The 20,580-nt window shown below is 38.3% G+C and overlaps 2 protein-coding genes and 1 long non-coding RNA gene across 6 annotated transcripts in view; 2 read left to right on the top strand and 1 right to left on the bottom strand.

Moving 5' to 3' along the window:
- GARNL3 (GTPase activating Rap/RanGAP domain like 3) overlaps positions 1 to 10,450 on the top strand; it is a 35,950-nt gene extending 25,500 nt beyond the window's left edge. For both annotated transcript variants that reach the window (XM_021543758.2, XM_021543759.2), the window contains 7 exons: positions 261 to 327; positions 1,093 to 1,200; positions 1,616 to 1,734; positions 1,961 to 2,096; positions 3,133 to 3,342; positions 3,643 to 3,754; positions 4,499 to 10,450. In XM_021543758.2, the coding sequence (XP_021399433.1) occupies positions 261 to 327; positions 1,093 to 1,200; positions 1,616 to 1,734; positions 1,961 to 2,096; positions 3,133 to 3,342; positions 3,643 to 3,754; positions 4,499 to 4,652 (906 nt within the window). In that variant the 3' untranslated portion in view covers positions 4,653 to 10,450. The remainder of the gene's footprint in view (positions 1 to 260; positions 328 to 1,092; positions 1,201 to 1,615; positions 1,735 to 1,960; positions 2,097 to 3,132; positions 3,343 to 3,642; positions 3,755 to 4,498) is intronic.
- Positions 317 to 11,701, bottom strand: LOC110477696 (uncharacterized). 2 transcript variants are annotated; one of them, XR_004148996.2, is made up of 4 exons: positions 11,574 to 11,701; positions 11,249 to 11,394; positions 1,058 to 1,194; positions 317 to 543 (listed from the first exon to the last, which is right to left on the bottom strand). It is a non-coding gene; the product is annotated as an uncharacterized LOC110477696 (long non-coding RNA). The 2 variants fall into 2 exon arrangements; XR_002466623.3 differs by having other exon boundaries at positions 11,249 to 11,701.
- A 388-nt stretch (positions 11,702 to 12,089) lies between these two features.
- Positions 12,090 to 20,040, top strand: FBXW2 (F-box and WD repeat domain containing 2). Of its 2 annotated transcripts, none has more exons than XM_021543756.3 (7): positions 12,090 to 12,398; positions 13,871 to 14,380; positions 15,585 to 15,779; positions 16,557 to 16,690; positions 17,166 to 17,252; positions 17,900 to 18,069; positions 19,500 to 20,040. In XM_021543756.3, the coding sequence occupies exons 2-7, from the start codon at positions 13,891 to 13,893 to the stop codon at positions 19,786 to 19,788; spliced, it is 1,365 nt and encodes a 454-aa protein (XP_021399431.1). In that variant the 5' UTR covers positions 12,090 to 12,398; positions 13,871 to 13,890; the 3' UTR covers positions 19,789 to 20,040. The 2 variants fall into 2 exon arrangements, with proteins under 2 accessions (XP_021399431.1, XP_077646780.1); XM_077790654.1 differs by having other exon boundaries at positions 12,282 to 12,398; positions 13,963 to 14,380.
- The last annotated feature ends 540 nt before the right edge of the window (positions 20,041 to 20,580 follow it).

Below are 20,580 nucleotides of genomic sequence, written 5' to 3'. Positions count from 1 at the left end.
TGTTTTTATTGCTTTACACTGTGGTATGGTATACAAAGGAAACAAATTTTCATCTTGACAGCATCCTGAAAATTACATCACAAAAGAAGCTATTTTTTTATAAATTTATTTATTTATTTATTTCTCTCCCCTTTTTTTTTTCCCTTTTACCTGTGGTTGTGCACGTTCCCAACTGATTGTATTGCTTGTTTGTCACAACCCAGTTGTAATAACCACAGTATCATCTGCCTGTTTGTTAATCTTTTCCATTATCATTGCAGGTTAATTTTGTTGCAGCTATTGATGTATATGAAGACGGTGAAGCTGGTCTACTGTTGTGTTATAACTGTAAGTGTTTTCGGAAGGCCAGAAATGGTAATAGCTCAATCTGCATATGTAGATCTTCTTTCATTGGAGTCTAGGTCTGTATCTGAAAATAATGGTAATAGCTCAATCTGCATATGTAGATCTTCTTTCATTGGAGTCTAGGTCTGTATCTGAAAATAATGGTAATAGCTCAATCTGCATATGTAGATCTTCTTTCATTGGAGTCTAGGTCTGTATCTGAAAATAAATTTTAGTGTTTCCTGAAAAGGTTGTCAAAATACATTCTTTGGAACATAAATGCAAATTGGAGAAATTAGACATACAAGTATTTTAGTTATACTAGTTGTTTTATAGATGTGCAGGTTATATGATTCATAAAATCTTGGTGTCTGTAATAAACCATGTGCATAACAGTCCTCAAAGAATGTAAATTACATTAACTATATATGGCTACTTGAAGGGCAGACAGGTACAATTCTGCAGACACTGCTTTTCTGAATTTTCCTTGCCTGTTTCTGTATCTATAGACAAGTTAGGGACCTGGTAACTGTTGAAACAGTAATACTTCAGGAACTATGACAGCTTATTAAAACATAGGTCTTCTATTTTGGTCTTTCCAATGTGTTCACAAAGAAAGCAAATTTTGCTTAGCTGTTTGGCTTTAGAGGGACTTTTACATGAATGTTTGATAGTGTGCATAATGTCCACCCTTCTGAAAAATCTCCATATAAAATGGGTGGTGGTCACTTACAGTGTAAAGTGCTTCTTTTTTCTGTTTTGCTGCAGATGTTTGTCAATACAGAAAGGTATACCCTTTCAATGGAGGTTCCTCACTGGTCCAGCCATCCGCTTATGACTTCCACTTCAGCTGGAATCAAGTTCCTTATGCTGTTGGTAAGAAAATATCTCTTTTTAGTAGATGTTTTTTTCACTACTATTTTCATGTGCACTTGGCTCTGGTGGAATTACAATATTCTGGGAATAAGCATGTTACATTTATGATGCCACTTGACTTGCCAAGTTTCTGAATATGATAATTTTGAAAAGTGGAGCCTTGGTAGCAAGTTCATCCTTTGTTGAACATTTCTTTTTTGTGTTTCTCATTTTCCATTCCCTCTATATTCTGCCAGGCATGAAGAGTGAAATTTTGTTCAAGCTCGATGTAGTTCAGTGTACATCAGTATGTTAGACAGCACTATTCATAGGAAAGGAACATGCCAGAAAAGGTCAAGAACAATTTTTGTGGGGCATCCAATAAACTTTTGCTTTAGCCATTTTCCTTTGCCAAATAACTTCTATTTCGTTGCAGTCTGTGCTTTCCCTTATGTTCTTGCCTTCACTACCGATTCCATCGAGATCCGATTAGTGGTGAATGGGAACTTAGTCCACACAGCAGTTGTGCCTGAGCTTCAACTTGTAGCATCAAGGGTAAGACAGAAAAATCATGTTTGAGTATTTCTGTGATATGTTGGGATCTAATTAACATAAAAAGTTGCTGCCACTAAAAATGTAACAAACAAAACTGAAATACATGTTTACTTTATCTGCAATAATTGTTCACCTGTTTGTTCTTAGTTTTTATCAAGGACAAAGAGAATCAGAAGATGGTTAAGAAAGTAACACCATACTAATGATGGGTTATTTGTCATTTCAGTCGGATATTTATTTTAAAGCTACTGCTGCAGTAAGTGGATCCTCTGACAGCAGCTCTAAGGAAATGAGTTCAAAGAATTCTCCTCAAACCCCAACAGCTTACGAAAAGCCAGAATTACCTCTTCCTTCTGTAGAAGGTAATGTGATTTCTAATTGTTCCAACAGCTATCACATCTTGGTGCATTTGATCTTAAGTAAAGATGGTAAAAAAATGTGAGTTCCTACCCAAAAGTGTGGAGGATAAGAGATTTTATGTTTTCCACACATATAAAGCACTTGGCTGAGCTTTTGCACTGTAGTATCTTTTCTGAATACATGGTAGCACTGTTCTGAAGAAATAAATTCTGTAGGAAGGGAGGAATTAAACCACAATATCTTGATGACTTTTCCACAATGTGACCAGGAGTCATAATGAAAAAGGACCATAAAATTGTGAGAAAGTTTGACATTTCACATACTCTATTCCTTTCGCCAAAGAAAAGCTGTATAACCACTGAAAGGCTGAAGCTCTTTTGCAAAATAAAAGTAAGAAGTCTTGAAAAGCTTTGCACAGACAATTTAGTGTAACATGATCTATGAACAGTTAGTCTATAGTGTAACAATAAAGGAGAAACAAGGGAACATCAACTAAATAATGCAAGATGTGTGTACATCTTTCTTCCTTAAATCTGCTGCTTTACTGTTAGCAGATAAGAAAAGGAGAAGGTAATCACAAATTTCTTATTTTATGGTAAGTTTGGGACTTCGATTTGTTTTTCTTCTAGGAATTAGGAAAACATGGTATTTTGCGTTACTTAAGAGGAGGAGTAATAATTTAAACCACTTGAGATCCAGGCTCCAATATGTTTGCAGTATTTTAAAACACATGGGAAATACTTCACAGAGTGCAGTGTAATAGTCAGAGTACCAGCTGCAGGTCATATAAATTCACTTCCTGGTTCCATTCCTGATTCATCGTGTTACCAAAAGTCAATCTTATTCTTTTCTCTAAGTCAAATTGCTTGTATTTCTTCCTTTTCCTAGCCTATTTGTATTGAAAGATCTCTAGAGCAAGAAAGATATTCGTCATTTCAGTTAAAAAGTGCCTAGCTCAACAAGTATAGTTTGTCTTTATAACTTTTCATTTGGAATTATTATGCAAATGTAACATTCTTTTTTCTTTTTGTGTTTCAGATGAAGCTCCATGCAAAAATCTGTACAAAATACCTCTCAGCAATCTGGTTGGACGAAGCATTGAACGACCTCTGAAGTCACCTTTGGCTCCCAAAGTCATCACTACTACAACATCAAGTGGCATTACCTCTCTTCCAGTTATGCACTCGCTACCTTTATCTCGTGTGGAAATTAAAGAAATTGCAAGCAGAACGCGTAAAGAATTGCTGGGTAAACTCTCCTTATTCCTCAGTGTTACATATCAATTCCCAGACACATACTTTCTAATCTTTGCACCGTCACAGGTAGGTTTGTAACATGCAGCTAGTATTAATAAATTATTAAAATAAAAAAAGGAAACAGTGAGGGAACATTATTTGCAAATAGTAAAGCCATTGTCTGATCATGTATAAGATGGCCATATTCTAAGCTAAGTAGAAATGGTTAATAATGGAAAATGGCAACAGATAACCTTTTCATGAATACTTTGCTTTCTGTTGAAAGTATTAAGTCTTTTATTCCTTTATTGAGGTCTTTTGGATGAGCCTATACCCAAGATAGAAAGTGCACAGAAGCTGAAAAAGGTTTCTCGAAGACAGTCAGACCCAAAGCAGGGAGCTGTAAGATCATCTAGTAGTGACAGGTAAATATACTTTAGAAAGGAGACTAAGTTAGACTGTAAATATTTTCAGAATCGATTGCTTATGCTTATCTCAGTTGGCATGAGGCTGACTGAAACCTTTGTATATCCATGAGCGTTTCATGTTTGTTAGAGTATCTGAATACCATAAGTACTGAAGCAGTTACACTTTTTGCTAAAGACATGTTAATGAGCAAGACAAGACTTAATGGCATTTTGTGGGGACTTGCTGCAGCGGAACCTGTTATAAAGATTTGGACTACTGCAGCTACACTGTGCAGATTCTCTTGTTTTCATTATATGCTCTTGTGTTGCTATTTTCAGAATAAATTTTGTGAAAAAATACTGCAGCATTTGTCTGTTTAGCACTCTCCCAGATTTGCCCTGAACCAGGACACCCCAATGCTATTCTCTTGTTTTCATTGTTTCCATAACCTATGTTTGTGTAGAGTACTGGCAGAATACAGAATACTGGCAAGATACAGGAGACTGAGAGTAAGAAAATTAAAAGTCTCTTGCAGTGTAAAACTATGTTTGATATATTTCCCTACTTGGAAATTATTTGGGTGAGGGGCTTCATTAATACTAACTTTTGATTATTTTTAGTAGAGTAAAACAGGAGGAAACTTAGTTGTAATGGTCTCTTGTCTGTCTTTAGGTTAACTTGATTGAATCTTGAAGTAGCCATTGTTCTTCCTGCCCTGACCTGTGTATTTTTTTTAGTAGCTTTTATTTTCCTCTTTGCAGGATATCAAGCTCATTTGAAGGCTATCCTGAAAGATGTCCTCTTTCCACTAGTTCAGATCCTGATACTTCAGCAAACAGGGAGGAGAGCTCACCATCTAGCTATCCATTTCAGCTGATTTCCTTATATGATGAAGACATCATTGACTTAAAATGAAGATACTTTTAAAACCCTTTTTCCTTACTTCACATTTTCTTACAGCTCTGTAAGCTCTATGGCAATGTCACAAACACTGTTTCTGGTAGTAAAATGTGGCTGGAAGTACTGGTGATAAATCCTTATGGAACCCATAGTCTGGTTAGCACAGCCTGATTTGGCAATGCTTGTATCTTTAACATAGGTATGTTTTCTCAGTAAAAGCATTACTTTTCATGGCATTCTAATAGTAGGTAATCAATGGAGGGTTTGGGCTGAAACTGAAGTAAACAGAAGTATTACTTGTTCTAAGCTTCTTATAATTTGACTTACCTAAATGACATGCAGCACAGTTAATTGCTGTAATTACTATCATGAGTTGTTTTACAATAATGTATGTCATGTTGGAAGAGGAATTTTGTAACACAGATCGCTACTTTTGCTTTTTTGGTCTTTAAAAAACAACAACAACAATAACAACAACAAAAAGGCTTGCAGGCAAGGTCATTTCAAACACTGGAGTGAGTCTCTAAATTCATGCATATGTATTATGTTCACTGAAGAATCAGGTGAGATACGAAGATGGCGTTTCCTTGGCTCCTTGTTTAGAGAAATTTGAAAACTCTTTTAGCATAAAGAATCCCTGAGCAGAGAACCTTTCTATAGGACACACAAACTTTCAGAGTATTTCTTGAAAATGGGAAACTAAAAAAACCTAAAAAACCCCATGAACAAACAAAAAAATGATGAAACAAAAACTCCAGTGCATCTACTAGAAAACTCTTATTGTAGTTCATCTGCAGATTTTTCCATTGCAGGCAGAAGAGCCAACCCAAATTACTGTGTTAAACGACAGGGGTTTATATTTAAAGTTTGATCTTTTTTAATCCTTTCCTCTAGAATAGCTTTGCAATGATTGTTTGTTGTTTTTTTTTTAATGCAAGCCTTTCTATATATGATGATTTTAGCTTTATTAGCAAGTGTTTCTTGTTCTAAATGTAGAAATAATTCTGTAGCCATGATTTTATTTCATAATACCATGATGTCATGATTTCACTTTTGTTCAAGCATGATAATCTGAAGATGCGTGCCTTTTGCTGCCATCTGTCTGAATGTACAACTGGTTTTGCGAAGTGATTTTTTAATCAGTTTATTGTATAATATGGCTGAATTGCTTTACTTAAGAAAATATGCAGAGTCTTACCTGGAAGCATAATTTTTTACTCTCAACTGGGGTGGCTAATCAACAGAAGCAATATTTTCAATAGTAATTAGCCTAGGAATAGAAGGCTGTTATTACTTTAGTGGATTTTGCACTCATAGATGTGTGGGGTGATAAGCATTTAAAAGGAAGTACTAGATTCAAGTATTTGCAAAAACTTGTAATTATTTTTTGAGAATGTTGTTTCCAGAGAGTGAGTGTGTTACTTTATTCTATCCTAACTTATTTGGACAGTTAAGGCTTAAAGAAAATCAATCTGAAAATACCACGTGGTACTTATTTTCCTGGAAGTTGTAAACACTTCTGAATCCACTTGTGGGGTCATTGCTGTCACTTATTTTTAAAAAGGAAAATAACCAGCCTTTTCCATGAACAGCTCTCTCAATGTAGTATTTGATTTCTGGTTTGTGGCTATTTTTGAAGACTGTACAAGTGTGTTCTAAAACTGGGGCTTTAGTTAAAATTTTAACTGGAAACTTTGCTTTACTTTGTGAGGATACTGGATTTTAAATATACTGCAGATGTTCACCTGTGCTGTCACAGCATAATTTAAAATGATTAACCATTGTTTGATAGCAGTTGAAGCAATATATGGAGATTTTTAAATTTGTTTTGAAGAATCTGAGCAAACGCATACTTGGGTGTCCTGAAAGACTAGCCTTAGAGATGGAGCACTAGGGAGAACAAGAATGAGAAGAGCTTGACAGAAAACTTGACGACTGCCTATGATGGCAGTCAGAATGCATTTAGATACAGCATTTGCATTATATCCTAAACGTGATTATAGAAGAAAGTACTATAAAGCAAGAGTTATTTTCTTGAACCAGGAGTGCAGCAGTGGCTGTAAAGTATTACCATTAATTAAGAGAGCGTTGGGGGTGTGTGTGTGTATGTGAGAGAAAGACCCTTTGAAGGTTTGCCTGTAATTACAGCATTGATGACATCTAGCAAATGAACTATAAAGAGTACAGATAGTGGATTAATGAAGCACAAAACCAGATCATATTGGCTTCATGGTACATACCTAGAACAGGATATTGGTATTATTTGAAGAGAGAAGCCCAGCAACTGCATCCCTGCCCACCTCCCACCTGCTTTTATGCTATAGCTTGACTTAATGGGTCTGGTACAAGCAAGTCACACTAGGAACTACTAGATCTTAACAGACCATTGCTGAATCCTGGAAAAAAAATTAATGTCTTCATTCTTAATATATCCAGTAAGTGTCTTGTTAAGTTTTTGCTTCTGTATTTAGAGTGTCATAGAGGAATAATACCTAATGTGGCAAAAGAAGTAGAGACTGGTACAACATTTTGTTTGGGTTATATGACAGTTAGAGTTGGTAGCTGAGGCTTTAGAGTCATGTATATTTAGTTTACTACCTACTTAGTGTATGAGAGCAGCCCAGAATGTAGGTAGAAGGCAAAGAAAATGGAAATAATATTTCAATTTTATTTGACACAAGCCACAGCAACCAAATTCTGTGAAGATCTTGATCACATTTATTGTATCAAAAGAAACAAATACCAACACAATCATGTGAAATTGCTGGTATACACAACCTTGTACAAGGATGTGGCTTTGAGTTTTTAGTAGTCTGAACAGACAACCATGATTTGTGTGTGTCTTCATGTGAAGAGAACTAACTTCTAGCCATTGTTTCTCTCAAAACATCATCCTTACTATTCAGACTGCTAATTAAAATCTAGAGGCAGTTGGTGGTATTGATACAGGTCTTGTGCATCATTTATAAAGGGCAAAGTTCTTACAAACCTGTGGAACCTCTCCTTAAGACTGGCATAAGATGACAAGGCTTTTGGAAGGCTGCTGGGACGGCTATAGTGTTGTTCACTCCGGCGTTGGAGCCATGTTATTTGCCCTCTGTTTTTTCTAGCATGTGCATGCATATGCTCTCTAAAACAGTAGTCTTAGGCAGAAATTGCAGCCTTGTCCGCTGTAAGCACAACCCTTTCTCCTTTCACATTGGGTGTTAAAGCTGCCTGTAGGCTGCATTCTTGATACTGGCTGACAATCTCATGGTTAGGAGAAAAGATAACCTTTGAATCTACAACTATGGAAGATGGGTGTTGTTCTGATAGGAAAACTGAAAGATGTTTCTACAGAGGGATGGAAGGAAGGAATTGTTTCCGTGAAGGAAGAATTGTTATCAGATTGAACGCTTGCTATCAGGCTAAGTTTAACTGAAGGCCCATTCTGGACTCTTGGCTAAGTTTCGGCAAGAAATACTTTCAATCCCAATGTGCTGGATTTGTAGGCAGCAGCAGGGCTCTTAACTCCTTCTGGCTAAATGGTGTTGGTCACCACTTCATCCCTGTGCCTTAGTCTGACTAAATTATAGGAATGTCATTTACACTGGTGCAAGCATGAGATTGTACAGGTAGTTAATTTAGAATGTACTTGTATGTTCTCACCAGCATGGTTAATGATGCATGGAATCACAAAATAGTTGAGGGTAGAAAGGACCACTGTGTTATCGTCTAGTGTAGTACACACACCTGTGCACTGTAATTCAGAAATCTGTTCAAATTGGATATACAACATTTTGTCCTGCATTTGAATTACTGCATGCATATAAACCATAACCACAACTTGAAGTGTGAGTAGGACTTAAGAACCCCCACACAAGAGCTAAATTAATTCACACACACAGAAGAATATGGAGCCCTTTAGGCTTTGATGAGCTGCTTGCAAGGTCCCTAAAGCCCAGTTTGGGCTTTAGAAACCAGTACAAATAGTCATTTTTGTCCAGTTTCTTATTCTAGTGGCAATACAGTACACATAAATATTTTGTATGTGTTTGAAAGTAACAAAACACTTCCTTCTAATAAGAAACAAAGACCCACATGAAATTTGAAGGAGATGTGGCTATTCATGGTAGCAAGAGAACTGCTTTCTAGGTTCAGTGAATGCACACATACATTCAGTTTCCTGGTTTGCAAAGAAGCAAGGCCTGCTCTAGTTATAGTCCTTTACGAGTTTGGTGGTGTGGGGGAGATTCCTGTTTGTTTTGGTTTTTGTGGTTTCTGGAGGCTGGTGGTGTGGGCAGGTTCTTTGTTGGTTTGTTGGTTTGTTGGTTGGGATTTTTTTCAGATTTTGGAGGGGTGGGGTTTGGTTGGTTGGGTTGGTTTTGGTTGTGGTTTTTTGTTGGTTTATTTTTTTGGTTTGTTGTTTGGTGGTGGTTTTTTTTTGTTTGTTTGTTTTTTTGGGATTTTTTTGTTGGTCTGCTGTTGTTTTTCAATGCATAACATACATGCAAGTATGCACCTGGAATGAACAGCTGGTTTGTTCTCTGCCTTCATGTGATTATTTCTATAAATGTGGACATATTTGTAATTGATAGATTCAAATTGAATTTTTTTAGTACTTGACAGTCAACTGAATAAATATTTAAACAGTAGTTAAGAGGGCAGGGAATGGGTAACGTTACTGCCTAACTAGTTATGTATGGTTAAGGTTGCTACTCCTGAGATATATTTTCTGCTGTTCTAAGTATATTTGACCAGTAATGGCTAGCTCGAACATGTTTTTCTAAAGGTGTGGGTCTGTAACTCGGCCTTGCAGATGCAGTGGCTTTTCCAGAGCTGTTGGCTTAGTCTGCATTTGAAATATATAACCCTTTTCATTTGGATTTGGTTTTCAATATATATATATATACATATATAGGTATATATATTTGTAACTTCTACTGTAAATTTTCAGGGATTAAAAATCCTGACTTATATATATATATATATATATATATATATAAATTTAAAGTAATGGGATCATAAAAGGCAGGGGAAGAGAAAATCCCATCAGCAAGTGATAAGATTTTTCAGAATAATTTCTGTTGGCTTCCGTGTATGAAAATGGGTATCGCGCTGTTTTCATTCTTCACAATTTGATGTCATGGTCCATATGCACAGCGCTTGCATATTCTGTTAAAGCACTGTTTTCTCAGATAGGCTTAATTTGTTCTTGTGAAGGACTATATTATACCTTGGGAACCTAATATTAAAAATATGGGAAGGCTCAAGAGATTATGCAGCAAACATCTGTACTTGCATGCAGGTTAGAAAGTATTTTTACTCTTATTACTTCAGCACAGCAACTTCACCAGCCTGTATACTGCTTAGCTGCTTCACTTTGTTGCTGACCTGTAAATGACTGACTCCTTTTTGCTACTGGAAATTGTACTAGCATCTGACTTGAAGAGAAAATGGAGACAATTTTCTGCATATTTACCTGGTCATATGGAAAATGTTATGTAAAGGTTTATGCAGAGCGTTACCAATCTAGAAAGTCAGTTTAATTGTCTTTGAATGGTAGCAGACTGCTTGTAATTTAATAATGGCATATTGCTAAGACTGTTGCTACGTTTGTGATCAAAGACTCTTTACCATTGGTCTTAAATGCTGATGTATTACCATTGTTTTTAATGTCATATGATAGCATGTATTGTTTGTATTTTAGATACAACATCCAAATAGAAACAGTCCTATCTCATCTGAAACTGTTTAAAGTGCTGTTTATCACCTTTGTGAAGAAGAAACATGATTTATTTCTTCGTCTGTAATAAACTATAAATTTGACCCCACCCATTTCTTTCACCTGTTTCACACAGACAGGAATAATGACTTCCAAATTTGCAAAGTCAAAAGACAAGAAATCAAAAAGACAGGATATAGCACAGATCACTGCTTTTTCCACTTGAGTTTTCTGAAGTGCTGTATCATACCTATGAGATTGTTGTTTTGTGTCGTAAGTTTTACCCGTCTTTGACACAAGCCATAACCTAGCTTTGGTTTATGTTTCCAGGCATCTTTAGACTTTTGGAGACCTAGTTGAGGATATTTACTCTGTAGACTAACAATACAAAATAGTTTTTCTCCCTTTCTGGGTAAATGTGTATTCTTACTGTGTCCAAGACCTTGCAATTCCTTTTGAAAAACTAATAATCTTTCCTGAAGTATCCAAGACATTCTCTTAAGAGCTACAACCCCTTTTGTGATTTAAATGCATTCCTAGCCACCTTGACAACAATAGGAAAAAACCCTTAAATCCATGAAAGTGGAGAATTCGTCTCCATTTGGGATTAAGACTTAATTCTGTGGTCAGAATTAACAGAAATAACAGCCACATCAAGTACTGCAGTCTGAAACTAACATTACCCAGACTGCGTTGTGAACTTCTTCACTGTAACATACACCATAAGGAAAAGGTAAAGTTAAGCAAGGAAATTTTATTCATTTATAAAATTAAATTTTATTTTACATCTTATTAAAAAAAGATACTGGCCCAATACAATTAATATTTTCACAGGGCCATTACAGTCAGTACAACAGGTTAAAAGAACACAGGAACTGAAGAAATAAGAGTAATTAACGATACTTACTATAAAACGCCGAAATTCTTTGTGTTCCTAAGAATGCCATAACCCAGTTCCTTAACACACCAGCAGCACTTGATATGCCTTTCGCTTTAATTAGGAGGATTTCAGATATCGGCAACCATGGAGCTGGACCCAGGCAAAGGCAAAACCTGCAATTAGAAAAAGTAAATTATGTCCAAATTAATCAAGTAAGGGGGATGCAGTTTTCAGTTATATTTGTGCATGGTTCCACCAACACCGTACGCAATTTTAAGTCAGTATGATAAACACTAGTACATTTTCATCATAATAATTACAGGAATATTCTTAACAAACAGAACTTGCAAACCCTCGGGTAGGAGTCGGAAGCGGCGGAACCCAGCAGGCAGCGACATTCCCCAGCAGCCACGTCTCGCCCGTGGGGCAGCGCCGGCGCGCCCGTCGCGCACAGCGGGAGCGGCCCGAGCGGCGCGCACAGCGGGAGCGGCCCGAGCGGCGCGCACAGCGGGAGCGGCCCGAGCGGCGCGCACAGCGGGAGCCGCCGGGCGGCGCGCACAGCGGGAGCCGCCGGGCGGCGCGCACAGCGGGAGCGGCCCGAGCGGCGCGCACAGCGGGAGCCGCCGGGCGGCGCGCACAGCGGGAGCCGCCGGGCGGCGCGCACAGCGGGAGCGGCCCGAGCGGCGCGCACAGCGGGAGCCGCCGGGCGGCGCGCACAGCGGGAGCGGCCCGAGCGGCGCGCACAGCGGGAGCCGCCGGGCGGCGCGCACAGCGGGAGCGGCCCGAGCGGCGCGGACAGCGGGAGCCGCCGGGCGGGGAGGCCGGGCGCGGCGGCGCGGGACGATGACGTAGGGATGCGCCGGAAGCCGCCGGATCGTGAGGGAGTCGGGTCGTGGAGCGCTTTCGCCCCGTGCCGAGGTTCGCCCAGCGCGGGCTTGGCCCAGCCCTCCTCTCCCTTCAGCGCCGGGCGGTCGTGAGGCCCTGGTCTCCTCCTGAGGCTGACCCCTCTGTCGTGGGAACCTGCAGATTGTGGTGCGGGCTGCGGAAGTGCTGAGAGCTGGTCTTGCCGTGGAGCGATGGCCGCAGGGAAGCACCCGGCCGTGCTGGGCTCCGGGAGTCCGCGCCAGCCGTGGCGACTGCCCGCCGACGGACACCCCGCCCCGGGCTGCTACCTGAGGTGAGGGGCGCGGAGCTGTCGGCGGCAGCGGCGCTGCTCTGCGGTCCCCGCTGTGCTTTTTGCGTGTGGAGGTGTATTGGGAGCGGGCGGGGGGAGCGGATGGGGCTGGCTGCGTAACACCTGGCAAAGAGGCTCGAGCACCGGCCTCACAACAGCTCTTAATTTCACTAATAGCTTCAGTATTGACTACAACAAACGCCTTGGGGCTCACAGAGTTTTTATTCGTAGCCGGCCTATTAGAAAATTTTACATGGCTTAAAGAGAACACATGCCTATTTCAACAGCAACTGTATTCACTGCTGTATGTGCTGAGGAAAGCTGGTAAGTGGTGTCTGCAGTAAAAGTTACTGTAATGAACTTGTGATTTAATAGGATCAGCTGCTTCTGTGCATTTGACATCCATAACCTTCTTGTGTGTTTTACCAACAATTGCATGCCATGTGCAGCCTTTTATCGTGATCACGGTACTTTTCTGTACTCCTATGCCAGTTAAGAATTGTACTCTATAAGATCTCATTCTCAATGGCAAAATGTCTGTAAATAAATAAACATGCTATTGAGTCCCACTCAGATACCTCAGTCCTTTCAGTTTGGGAGTGCTGTGAAATTCAGACACTTACCTAATGAATTAGACCCTCCAGAGAAAATAAATTTATGTCATTTTTAAACTGTTTACCTGATACTTATCTTCTTAATCAATGGTCCCAGGTCACTGAAGGAACTTGAGATGTCAGACGATAGTATAAGTGTGTTCAGGGGGTGGTATTCAATTTCACAGTTAAGTCTCAGTGGAAATAAACTGAGAAAATAGAAAAAAAACCAAAACAACAACAGGATTTTTTAAATGCATCTGGGTCAAAGTGGTGCAGGCATGTCAAAACGTACGCTAGACCAGCACAAGCTTAGGTCTTTACATGGGCCAAATAGAAAGAATAGAAAGACTAACGTATTCTTCGACCAGTTTGTCAGACATCTCTGTCTACTTTTTAAAATACTAACTAGTTACCTGCTTTGTATTTAAAATAGTTGAGGATGAAGGTATGAGTAAATATGTTAGTAACTAGCTTATGCTGCTTATGTGTTTTGTTTTTTTCCTTTTATCAGAATAATCCATGAGTAAACTCTAAGACTGTTTATTTGCTGTAATAGGTGTAAAACTTAAACTAACCCCTTTCTGATTGGACTCAGAATATGAAAGTGTTAATCTAAAATAAGAAATATGTTAACATTCATAATGAATGGTAACATTTGCTAGCTACATACAATTTACTTGTAAGTCTGCTGTGGGGCAAATGATAGTTCAGGGTGCATGCAAATGCTTAGTCCTAACCTAAAGAATATTTTAGAATGCATTTGGTCACTTCAATATATGTGTTAACATGCCATTTGGAATACTTATGTACCAATAGTAAAGATGTGATTCATACCTTATTTTGTGAACGGAACTAATACAGTATTTTGATGTATCACAGGTAAATTTTTCCATAGCCTTATGGAGAAAAAGGACTTTGAAGCATGGCTTGATAACATTTCTATTGCATTTCTTTCTCTGACGGACTTGCAGAAAAATGAAACTCTGGATCACCTGATTAGCTTGAGTGGAGCAGTCCAGCTCAGGCACCTCTCCAATAATCTAGAGATTCTGCTCAAGAGGGACTTCCTCAAACTTCTTCCATTGGAACTTAGTTTTTATCTGTTAAAATGGCTTGATCCACAGACCTTACTCACATGTTGCCTCGTCTCTAAGCAGTGGAACAAGGTTATAAGTGCCTGTACAGAGGTGTGGCAGACTGCGTGTAAGAATTTGGGTTGGCAGATAGATGACTCTGTTCAGGATCCTCTACATTGGAAGAAGGTTTACCTAAAAGCTATTTTAAGGATGAAGCAACTGAAGGACCATGAAGCCTTTGAGACATCCTCTTTAATTGGACACAGTGCCAGAGTATATGCACTTTACTATAGAGATGGACTTCTGTGTACAGGTAGGAAGGACAGACAACTTGGGAGTCTTAAAATTCTTTGTTTTCTCTTCCCCCTCACAAGATTAATGACAATTTGCTTTTCTTTTACTAGACACATTATTTTCATTGTGTGAATACAGATGATTCAAAATTACTTATTTTTTAAATTTTTGAAACACTTGGTGTACTAATAAACTCATTAGTCACTTTACTAAGAACACAAGGAGACCGATGTTTTTGTTGGATAAAGTACTAGTACCAGCAGACACCATTGTCCCTGCCGTTGGCGTGGTGGTTGGAACTAAATTATTTTTAAGGGCCCTTCCAATCCAGATTGTTCTATGATTTTGATCATGCTGTTACTGTAAGCCTATTTGAGAAGTACAGATACATTAGCTATCCTCTTAGACAATAGCTTTCAATTAAAAGGACTTTGGGCTGTGAGAGAACTTTAGTCTCCAAAAGTGTGGAAGAAAAAGCCATATCTTCTTTGAAATGAGGCTGTAAGCACTTTCAGTTCTTAACATAAGTGCTTTATGAAGTACTGTAAAACTAGATTTAACCTTGCTACTAGCATGACTTGCACATACTTTCAGCTTCATCCCTGAAGAGTAGAGACTTCAATATTTCAGTTTGACCTTAAGATAGACAGAATGTATATGAAGCTTTAGTATGAAAGAATAATAACAGAGTTACAATGAATCGCTGTCAGAGCATAGTCCAAGGATTTTCCAATCACTTAGAATGACAATGTTATACACCAAGTTGGGAATACGACTTCAGTTGGTCATTTGTTGGTACATTAGGATGCTTACTAGAAGCCAACAACTAGATTCTAGCCAGTCTTTCACTTACCTACTCAGCAGTGAATGTTATACACAGAAAACAGTATTGTCAAAACTTTCTGACAACTTTTGTACTGAAACCCCCAGGAGAAGCAGATGTAAAGAGCCCAGGGTTTTATTTTGCTCTACAAAGCTAGCAGTTGAAAAAAGAGGAGCTTCAGGTAGAGAAAAGAAAGTGGCAGGATATGAGGCCTGGTAGTCATCTATATTTCAAGGTTTAATGGAACACTTTCCTTCCTGAAAGAAACTAAAGCTTGCAGTATAGTCAGTGGCTCTGCAAACCTGAGTGATGTGTCACGTGAAACTTCCATGCATCTATCAGTCAGAGGTAGTGCCAGAATCTACCAATCTCACATTTATCCTGTTGTTTTATATTCTAGGATCAGATGACTTGTCTGCAAAACTGTGGGATGTAAGCACAGGTCAGTGCATATATGGTATCCAGACACACACTTGTGCTGCAGTGAAGTTTGATGAACAAAAGCTTGTAACAGGATCTTTCGATAACACAGTAGCCTGTTGGGAATGGAGCTCTGGGGCAAAGACACAGCATTTCAGAGGACATACTGGTGCAGGTATGTTGAAGTTTTAAAATTGTAATTTCACCAGTGAAGTAACATACATCATCAAAATAAACTTTAAGTTAGCTTTTTTGCATACTAGCTTTTTCAGTTTGTTCAGCCTCTGTTCTCTGTCACCTGAGTCCCCTTAGTTCCCCTGGACAGGGAAAGTGACCAGAACAGATACACACTTATCCTTGAATATGCCAAAGCTTAGCCATGTAGCATTTTGCAATTGCATGGAAGTAACAGTAAATGCCATGGTTATTTAGTAGTTTCAAAGAGGTGCCCATCTTAGGTAGCAGAACATACGTAGCCATGGCCATTCTTTCTATTCCCACATTGGACAGGAGCTTAAAGCAAAGAGCAAAATAGGACCTGGGAAAACATACTTGCATTGCCCTCATAATTAAATTCTCTGTCGTGTACTCAGAAATATCCTCAGCTTAGCTGTAGTTTTTTTTCCCTTGTATTTATAAAATATATTAATCCTGTGGAATTCTTACTAAAACTCTGGAAATAGGAACTAGCTTAAGTTACACTTTGCCACAATCCAGCCATAAAGGAACCACTGATATAAATGCTCTTAATTTGGGAAAAAAACCCCAGTAATTTCACAATGTAAACATAGTCATCCAGAGCAAAAATTCATTTATACAGTTTAAGAACAATTAAAGATATAGTAGCATATGAATTCAGAAGCTGCTAAATTAATCTAGATGTGTTAGTGCCTCACAGAAAATGCATGTGTAGAGATTGGTATTTCTTGTTTAGTTCCTTCTTTGCTTGAAGTTTTTAGTGTGGATTACAATGATGAACTTGATATTCTGGTCAGTGGCTCTGCAGACTTCACTGTGAAAGTGTGGGCCTTATCAACAGGAACGTGCCTGAATACCCTTACTGGACACACAGAATGGGTCACTAAGGTGAGAATATTGATTTATAATTAATCTCACACACTTATTTGCACGAAGTTTGTAACATGTTCCAAATTTTTATATCCTAATCCTAATTCTGCAGGTAGGTTTAGAATCTGAAGAACATCTAGAAATACTACAAAATAACATTCCAACAGAAAAAAATATAAGCTGTAATTAAACCTTTCACACCATTGAAGACATTTCAATTCCAAAGCAGCTGGGCTAATACATTTCAGAACTTGAAAGATGAAGGGTGTGAGTGTACAGGTGAAGTATGTATGTTTGCTTATTAGAACTGTAAATTGTCACTAGTAGGAACAAGAGGAGTGTAAACTGTAGTTTTCCTTTAGTTGCTAAAAAGTATTTGTACTGCCTTTATTCATGGGTACACTATGCAAGTGGTCAGTGAAATGAAAAATGCAAATGAAAATTTCTTTATTTGACAGCATCAACATACATCATTACTGTCCTTCAATTACAGGTCGTTTTGCAGAAATGCAAAGTCAAATCTCTTATGCATAGTCCTGGGGATTATATTCTCCTAAGTGCAGATAAGTATGAAATCAAGGTATGTACCATATATCATACATACATTATTTTGGTACATGGGGAAACAAAAAGCTTGAGTAATTTGCTGAAGTTTACAAACAATAGAAGGATTTAGTTTTTCCCCACATTTCCCACTTTAGAGGCTATGTGCAGAACATGAAACTCTTTGGAAGCTAATTTTTCAATGCTCGCCTTAGCATTTAGTTTTAAATGATAGCTCTACAACAGTGGTAATGTAAATAATCAGTGCTTCTAGGTCATGACAGTGAGGCAGGTAAATACAATTGCTGTTACAGTTGGGGACTTTGGGATTGGAGAGTGCTCTACGTTTATGGCTACAGAAGTGCTTCATAACTGAAACACTGTTCAATTTCTGTCCCAATTGGATGGTTGATTTTTCTTTTCTTTAAAGTACCCATTTTCACTGGGATTTTTTTAGGCTAGAAACAACTTGTGCTGCATCAATATTGTAAGACAAGTCACTTGAAGAATTGATGTTCCTCCATGAAAAAGATAAACATTTCTGAAAAAAACTCATGTGCACATTTACCTGATGCTTAAAAAGAGACTGTGAGGCATGCTCTATTTACGTAACAGTTTATAATGTGAATTTTTATGGGTTATAATGTGAATTTTTTATGGTCTTAAACTGTGTTTTAATTGTAGATTTGGCCTATTGGAAGGGAAATAAACTGCAAATGCTTAAGAACGCTGTCTGTTTCTGAAGACCGCAGCATCTCCCTACAGCCCAGGTTGCACTTTGATGGTAAATACATAGTGTGCAGTTCAGCACTAGGATTGTACCAGTGGGACTTTGCCAGCTATGATATTCTCAGGTAAACTGTTCAGTTTAGGATTCAGTCTTCAATAAATAAGAAGTAGCTTACCAGTTTTAATAACTTACCTTAGATGTAGACCAAAATAATCTTGAATAAAATCCTGCAAACATCTTGCTTTACACATATCAAGGTTTAATTCTAATTTTGTCATCTGATAATATGAATAGTTCCATTGCCATTTTGGTTTCTGGCCACATGCTAGTTCTCTTCCATATTTTCATTCTGTAAGCTGAAGTTTTTCAGTAAAGACTTAAACCAGACTACAGTGCTGTAGCTGTGAATGTGAAAATGTAGTGACACAGAGCTAATGTTACCATGGATACTGCTATACAGACAGCCAAGCAGGAATTTCTGGGGGTCTTGATGGGACAAGAAATTTTTAAAGAGATTCTTTTTCCTTAAAGCACTACTCATCTGTCACTCTTTCTAATGTTGTGGAATGACAGTGAAATCTATCAGACTGCAATTAAGGGACCGAACATGTTGGCATTCCATTTCCACATAAAGAATCAGGCTGTATGAGTTGGAAATGGTGGCATCAAAGAAAGTAACATATTAAAGAAAAAAATGCATTTTAGAACTGCTAGCAGACTCCTTAATTCAAATAGCCTGAATAACTGTGGATATTTGAAAGATCTCCAGAAGTGCTTCTTATCAGTAAGAATAACTGAGTAATTTCACCTCTTAGTTTACTCTCCCATCTTTCCAAACAGAAAGATGGTCTCTTACTGCTGAGAGCATATTTTCATCCCCACCCATTTTTCTGCCTCAGTTTTCTGCTTTATGTAATGCTGTGATCAAACATGCAGGCAGTTGTGGAAGACTGAACTCTTCAGTTTCTGTTCCAAGTTTTATTTATTAAGGGAAGACGTCATAAAGGTGTTGGGGAAATAAAAATACTTTTATTTCTCCTCGTGCTTAATTTAACATAAAACATCAGTAAAACAGCATTCTAAGGACCAGTCTTGGACTAACCTGCTTATCACAAGAAGGCACGTCTATGTTTTACTTCTGCCGTTTAGAGGGCTGATCAAAAGAATAATAACAGCTTCTACCTTAGTGTAAAGATATTGAGGCAAGAAATCCATATGGAAATTTACTGTAAAACACAAGTACATTTGTTCTTTTGTTTGTATGTGGAAATGGCTTTTTTTTCTTGTGCTCTGCAGAATCATCCCTTTCAAACCTTAGCCTTCATTTATGTTCAGATGGGTCTGTCTTGAATGCATAACATCAGAAGTGAAACCACAGGCCTGACTATAGCTAAGTGTTCAGCTGCTTAACTTGAAAGATTTGCATCCATTTCTTTCTAAATTACTTCAGAATGATTAGACACATTTTCTGTAGACACACAGGATTTGGTTTAGTAATTCAAGCTCACGACAACATTGTAAGGGAGATTCTAACACTGTTTTCTTATCTTCTAGGGTTATCAAACCTCCAGACTTCTCAAATGTGTCGTTGCTGGGCTTTGGAGAGATATTTGCTCTACTGTTTGACAACAGATACCTGTACATAATGGACTTGAGGACAGAAAAATTGATAAGCCGCTGGCCTTTACCAGAATATAGAAAGTCAAAGAGAGGCTCAAGCTTCTTGGCCGGTGAAATGTCTTGGTTAAATGGACTAAATGGCCAAAATGATACGGGGTTGGTTTTTGCTACCAGTATGCCAGATCATAGTATCCATTTGGTGTTATGGAAAGAACATGGCTGAAAGCTCTCACATACTGAATCTTCAGGAATTTATGGAATTTATGGCCTATCAGCAGTGTGTTCATAAAACGAGACTTTGCATGAACCAAAGTTGCACATCCAATGGTATCACCATGCAATGCACAATCATTTACTTTTATTTGGGCATTTGGGAATGGGTTGTTTTGGAAAGAATTCAATGCAGCATGCTAACAGTATTCACCACAAATTTTTGTCTATATACATGTTTAAATATACCTATTTGGGCTCTGAAGTATAGCTTGTAATGTTTAAACCATTCAAATCTGCTACCAAGTCTGAAATCAAGTTGTGCTTGACCTGACTGACCTTTTTTTGGTTGTTGAAACAGAAGGTGAAGCTGCTTTTTTAGAACCATAGGCTTTTGTCTAACAGCAAATATTTGTTGCAGTGCATGGCTGCTTAACAAAAATGAGAAAACAGCAAACCTTCTCTCTCTTCAGATCTTTCTCTTCAAAATGTTTTTCCGTATGATAGCTTTAAATACTTAGCCTTTGAAACAGAAGAATCAAACGAATCCTTTAACAAATACTTGTCCACCTATTTTTGTGCTATTTGACATGTACTTAAAAGCTGTATCGACATCACATGCTTTAGAAATGCTTTAGGTTGACCCTCCTTCCTGTCTTCCTTCCTTCCTCCCTCCCTCCTTCCTGCCTTAATGTCATTTGTTTTTACACAACTTGAAAACCTGCGTTTTCATGAAAATTGGCTCATGCTCTTGAAAAGACAAAACTGTCTAGCATTACTAGTGATTTTTTTCTTCCCGCTATTC

Source organism: Lonchura striata, unplaced genomic scaffold, assembly GCF_046129695.1.
Source record: "Lonchura striata isolate bLonStr1 unplaced genomic scaffold, bLonStr1.mat Scaffold_169, whole genome shotgun sequence".
Lineage (NCBI taxonomy): Eukaryota > Metazoa > Chordata > Aves > Passeriformes > Estrildidae > Lonchura > Lonchura striata.
Note: the sequence above shows the minus strand (reverse complement) of the source record. Positions and strands in the feature narration are given on the sequence as shown.